Source organism: Acanthisitta chloris, unplaced genomic scaffold (genome assembly GCF_000695815.1).
Source record: "Acanthisitta chloris isolate BGI_N310 unplaced genomic scaffold, ASM69581v1 scaffold8749, whole genome shotgun sequence".
Taxonomy (NCBI): domain Eukaryota; kingdom Metazoa; phylum Chordata; class Aves; order Passeriformes; family Acanthisittidae; genus Acanthisitta; species Acanthisitta chloris.
The window spans coordinates 16,761-22,363 of record NW_008693050.1 but is presented as its reverse complement, the minus strand read 5'-3'; the positions used below and the strand labels follow the sequence as shown (position 1 = coordinate 22,363).

At 53.7% G+C, this 5,603-nt stretch overlaps 1 protein-coding gene across 1 annotated transcript in view; it reads left to right on the top strand.

The window, feature by feature from the left end:
• Positions 1 to 127: 127 nt before the first annotated feature.
• LOC103810038 (fibrillin-2-like) overlaps positions 128 to 5,603 on the top strand; it is a gene marked incomplete at its 5' end in the record, with an annotated part of 16,897 nt that continues 11,421 nt past the window's right edge. The window contains 8 exons of the mRNA XM_009082920.1: positions 128 to 253; positions 442 to 558; positions 801 to 929; positions 1,677 to 1,796; positions 3,126 to 3,251; positions 3,345 to 3,497; positions 4,434 to 4,499; positions 4,765 to 4,890. Coding sequence (XP_009081168.1) covers positions 128 to 253; positions 442 to 558; positions 801 to 929; positions 1,677 to 1,796; positions 3,126 to 3,251; positions 3,345 to 3,497; positions 4,434 to 4,499; positions 4,765 to 4,890 — 963 coding nt within the window. The remainder of the gene's footprint in view (positions 254 to 441; positions 559 to 800; positions 930 to 1,676; positions 1,797 to 3,125; positions 3,252 to 3,344; positions 3,498 to 4,433; positions 4,500 to 4,764; positions 4,891 to 5,603) is intronic.

Here is a 5,603-nt window from a genome sequence, read left to right as displayed (position 1 = left end):
CCAACCTTGCTGATTCTCTGATCCTATAAATCTTGTTGTCCACCTCTCAGAAAAGAGAGCTAGGGCTCTGCTCTTGCCATGAGCTCCATCCCTTGCCCTCACCAGTGCCCACTTTGCTCTGTTTCAGGTCGCAATGAGTGCCAGGAGATCCCCAATGTCTGCAGCCATGGGGACTGTGTGGACACCGAGGGCAGCTACGTCTGCATCTGCCACAATGGCTTCAAGGCCACAGGGGAGCAGACCATGTGCATGGGTCAGTGTGATGGGTCAGATCTCAGCATGGACAGGAGCTGTCTCCAGTAGTAGCTCTCTGAGTAGTGCCAAGGACAGCCAAGGGCCGTGGTGTCCTCTCAGGCTGCCTCTGGTGTTGTGCAGCCCCCTGGACACTGTGTGTCCACCCAAACCTCAGCTCCTGAAGCAGCTTTGACCTTCTCTCTGCAGATATTGACGAGTGTGACCGACAGCCCTGTGGAAATGGCACCTGCAAGAACACAGTTGGTTCCTACAACTGTCTCTGCTTCCCTGGCTTTGAGCTCACACACAACAACGACTGCATGGGTGAGTTCCCTGGAATCCTGAGCACTGGGATCAACAGCTGTGGGAGGGACACAGAGTGGCACACACTGGCAGATGGGTGGGAGGTCTGGGGGTCACCTGGCTGTGGGTCTAGTGAGCTCTAGTGAGCACCTGGCTGTGGGTGTTGTGGTGGTTGTGTTTGCCAGAGGTGGCTCAGGTGACACAGTGCCACTCTCATGCTCTGCATTTCTCTTCCTGTTTTGCTTATCATCTCCCTCCCACAGATATTGATGAGTGTTCATCCCTGGTGGGACAGGTGTGTAGGAATGGTCAGTGCATCAACAGCATCGGCTCCTTCCAGTGCCTGTGCCAGGAGGGCTATGACAGAACTCCTGATGGGAAGAACTGTGTGGGTGAGTGTCCAGGCCACCAGTGGGTTAAGCTGTGTGTTGGTGTGGCTGGTGCTGAGAGATGTGCTCCTCAAGCTGGTCCCATCAGAGGCAATCAAGCAGTGCCTTCTCCAGAACTACCACCAAGTCCTCTGCTAGAAGTTCCAAATCCTCTGGAGCCAAAGCCTGGTCATCATCAGGTAGTGAGAGAACAAGGGGGAATGGATTCAAGCTAAAAGGATTAGATTGGATAAAGGGAAGGAATTTCTCCCTGTGAGGTGCTGAGACACTGACACAGGTTGTCCAGAGCAGCTGTGGCTGCTCCATCCCTGGAAGTGTTCCAGGCCAGGTTGGACAGGGCTAGGAGCAACCTGGACTAGTGGGAGGTGTCCCTGCCCATGGCAGGAGGTGAAACTAGCTTATCTTTAAGGTCCCTTCCAACCCAAACCATTCCATGATCTGAGTGCCCATGGAGATCTGGACTGGGCCCCACTCTCCCTGCATTTCCTTCCCAGCAAGGCAGAGAACAGTCAAACATGTCCTTTTCCATGTGCTGAGACCTGCAGACAACCAGCAGAAATGTTGTCCTGTCCATGTCCCTAAAACATGCTGAGTTGTAGCAGGAAAGCCCTGAGAAATCTCCTGGAGAACATCTTACCTTCTTCCCTTGCACCATTTGGGCAAAGCAGGGCCTGGGTGCAGGAAGGGATCCTGTATCATCCTCTGAGCTGAGCACAGACACCATCACTGGTTCTTTCTCCTCTTCTGCAGACATCAATGAGTGTGTGAGCCTTCCTGGGACCTGCTCCCCAGGCACCTGCCAGAACCTGGAGGGCTCTTTCCGCTGCATCTGTCCCCCTGGGTACGAGGTGCAGAACGACAACTGCATTGGTAATGCCACTTTGAGCCATTCCCACACCCCTGTTCTTCCTGAGAGGGCTGGGACAGGCATCTCCACCCCCAAATAGCCTCTTGAGGTCACAGAGCAAGGCAAGAGCTGGTCCTGTGGTGGAAGAGTCTCAGTGGTTTTGCTGTGCCTTGTCCTCTTCATTGTCCCATTTGCACTGAGGGAGGGTTAAGGGTTGGGGCAAGTCTGATGTCCTACAGGTAGAGCTCCCAGGGGTAAGGGTTGGGCCAGAGCTGGTGTCCTACAGGTGGAGCTCCATGGGTTAAGGAATGTCCTACAGGTGGAGCTCCCAGGCTTAAGGGTTGGAGCAGGGCTGATGTCCTACAGGTAGAGCTCCTAGGGATAAGAGTTGTAGGATGTTCTACAGGTGGAGCTCTGTGAGTTAAGGGATGTCCTACAGGTGGAGCATCCAGGGGTAAGGGTTGGGCCAGAGCTGGTGTCCTACAGGTGGAGCTCCATGGGTTAAGGAATGTCCTACAGGTGGAGCTCCCAGGCTTAAGGGTTGGAGCAGGGCTGATGTCCTACAGGTAGAGCTCCTAGGGATAAGAGTTGTAGGATGTTCTACAGGTGGAGCTCTGTGAGTTAAGGGATGTCCTACAGGTGGAGCTCCATGAGTTAAGGAATGTCCTACAGGTAGAACTCCCAGGGGTAAGGGTTGGAGCGGGGCTGATGTCCTACAGGGAGAGCTCCTAGGGATAAGAGTTGTAGGATGTTCTACAGGTGGAGCTCCATGAGTTAAGGAATGTCCTACAGGTGGAACTCCCAGGGGTAAGGGTTGGAGCAGGGCTGATGTCCTACAGGGAGAGCTCCTAGGGATAAGAGTTGTAGGATGTTCTACAGGTGGAGCTCCATGAGTTAAGGAATGTCCTACAGGTGGAGCATCCAGGGGTAAGGGTTGGGCCAGAGCTGGTGTCCTACAGGTGGAGCTCCATGGGTTAAGGAATGTCCTACAGGTGGAGCTCCCAGGCTTAAGGGTTGGAGCAGGGCTGATGTCCTACAGGTAGAGCTCCTAGGGATAAGGGTTGTAGGATGTTCTACAGGTGGAGCTCTGTGAGTTAAGGGATGTCCTACAGGTGGAGCATCCAGGGGTAAGGGTTGGGCCAGAGCTGGTGTCCTACAGGTAGAGCTCCTAGGGATAAGGGTTGTAGGATGTTCTACAGGTGGAGCTCCATGAGTTAAGGAATGTCCTACAGGTGGAACTCCCAGGGGTAAGGGTTGGAGCAGGGCTGATGTCCTACAGATGGAGCTCCCAGACATTACCTTCACCTTGTTGTGTGACCTTTGGCTGCTCTGTGTGTCCCTGCTGCTCCCAGATATCAATGAGTGTGAAGAGGAGCCCAACATCTGCCTCTTTGGGACATGCACCAACACTCCTGGAAGCTTCCAGTGTGTCTGTCCTCCAGGCTTTGTGCTGTCTGACAACGGTCGAAGGTGCTTTGGTGAGTGCAGTGGGCATGGTGGGGAGGGAGCAGAACCATCCTAGATGTCTTCATGACCTGGTTGTGCTTTTCCCCATTGCTTCTGTCCCACAGACACTCGTCAGAGCTTCTGCTTCACTCGCTTTGACAATGGGAAGTGCTCTGTGCCCAAGGCCTTCAACACCACCAAGGCTCGGTGCTGCTGCAGCAAGATGCCAGGAGAAGGCTGGGGAGATCCCTGTGAGCTGTGTCCTCAGGAGGGGAATGGTAGGAATGCTAGGACCTCAATCCATGGGAGAGATGGCTCCATGTGTCTCCAGCTGAGTGTGGGGAAGGTGGGCAGGGAAGGAGAGCAAAGCAAGGTGTCCAGCAGAGTGTCCTCCAGAGATTACTGCCTTAAGCTGAAGAACTCCTTGGAGCTCCAGCAACCAGTCAGGTTATTCCTGCTTTGGATCTGCTCCTGGTTCTCTGCAGAGCTTTAGATAAGGCAAAAACATCTCAGTGCCTTCACAACTCTCTCTACAACTCCCTGAAAAGAGTTCTCCTCCCTGACAGGAGGTTGGAGCCAAGTGTGACTTGGTCTTTTCTCCCAGGAACAGGATGAGAGGGAATAGCCTCAATTTTCCCCAGGGGAGGGTTAGGTTGGATATTAGGAAGAATTTCCTCATGAAAAGAGCTTTAGATAAGGCAAAAACATCTCAGTGCCTTCACAACTCTCTCTACAACTCCCTGAAAAGAGTTCTCCTCCCTGACAGGAGGTTGGAGCCAAGTGTGACTTGGTCTTTTCTCCCAGGAACAGGATGAGAGGGAATAGCCTCAATTTTCCCCAGGGGAGGGTTAGGTTGGATATTAGGAAGAATTTCCTCATGAAAAGGTGGTCAGGCACTGGCACAGCTGCCCAGAGCAGTGGTGGAGTCACCTGGAGAGACGAGACTTAAAAGCCATGTGGATGTGGCACTTGGGGACATAGTTAGTGGTGAACATAGTTGTTAGTGGTTGGACTCGATGATCTTATAGACCTTTCCAACCTTAATGATTCTATGATTCTAGATCAAGGCAAGCACAGGTGTTTTCCAGCCAGCCAGGTGGGCCTTTGTGGCCTCCCATGAGCTCTCCTCATGTTCTAGAAGCTTCCAAAGCCCATTCCACCTGTTGTGAGTGGAAACATTTGTGATCATATCTCATTTCTCTCATCTCTTCCAGTTGCCTTCCAGGAGCTGTGTCCATATGGCCATGGAGCCATCCCAGGGCCAGGTGACACCCGAGAAGGTAAGATAAGGTCTAGGGATGAGAAGGGAGGTTTTTTGGGGGGGTGTTACCAGACTTGGGCTACTGGAGAGCAAGGTTGGATCCCAGTGGCAGGAGAGTGTGGGACATAGGACTGGGTGGTCTCCCAAGCTCAACTGCTTGCCTGGAGATGGAGTATCTGACCCTCCAGGGATCTTCTGAGCATCTCATGTCAGCACTGAGAGGACAGGGATGTGTGTCTCTGGCTCTGTGGTCACCTGAGGTTTCACCTGGACTTCCCTCCTAGATGTCAATGAGTGCTCAGAGAACCTGGGGGTGTGTATCAACGGGGCTTGTATCAACACCGACGGCTCCTTCCGCTGCGAGTGCCCCTTCGGCTACAACCTGGACTACACCGGGGTCAACTGCGTGGGTAAGGGGCTGTGGGGGGGAGTAGGGGCTGTGTGGGGAGGGGCTGTGTGGGCAAGATCTGTGAGGATGAGGAAGGGTCTGTGGGGAAGGGTCTGTGATGGTGGGTCAGGGTCTGTGTGGGTCAGGGTCTGTGTGGGGAAGATGTTGGTAAGGAATGGTCTATGTGGTTAAGGTCTGTGGGGGAGGATCTGATGATGAGGAAGGGTCTGTGTGGGTGAGGGTCTGTGGGGAAGGGTCTGTGATGGTGGGTCAGGGTCTGTGTGGGTCAGGGTCTGTGTGGGGAAGATGTTGGTAAGGAATGGTCTATGTGGTTAAGGTCTGTGGGGGAGGATCTGATGATGAGGAAGGGTCTGTGTGGGTGAGGGTCTGTGGGGAAGGGTCTGTGATGGTGGGTCAGGGTCTGTGTGGGTCAGGGTCTGTGTGGGGAAGATGTTGGTAAGGAATGGTCTATGTGGTTAAGGTCTGTGGGGGAGGATGTGGGGAAGATGTTGGTAAGGAATGGTCTATGTGGTTAAGGTCTGTGGGGGAGGATCTGATGATGAGGAAGGGTCTGTGTGGGTGAGGGTCTGTGGGGAAGGGTCTGTGATGGTGGGTCAGGGTCTGTGTGGGTCAGGGTCTGTGTGGGGAAGATGTTGGTAAGGAATGGTCTATGTGGTTAAGGTCTGTGGGGGAGGATCTGATGATGAGGAAGGGTCTGTGTGGGTTCTGTGGGGA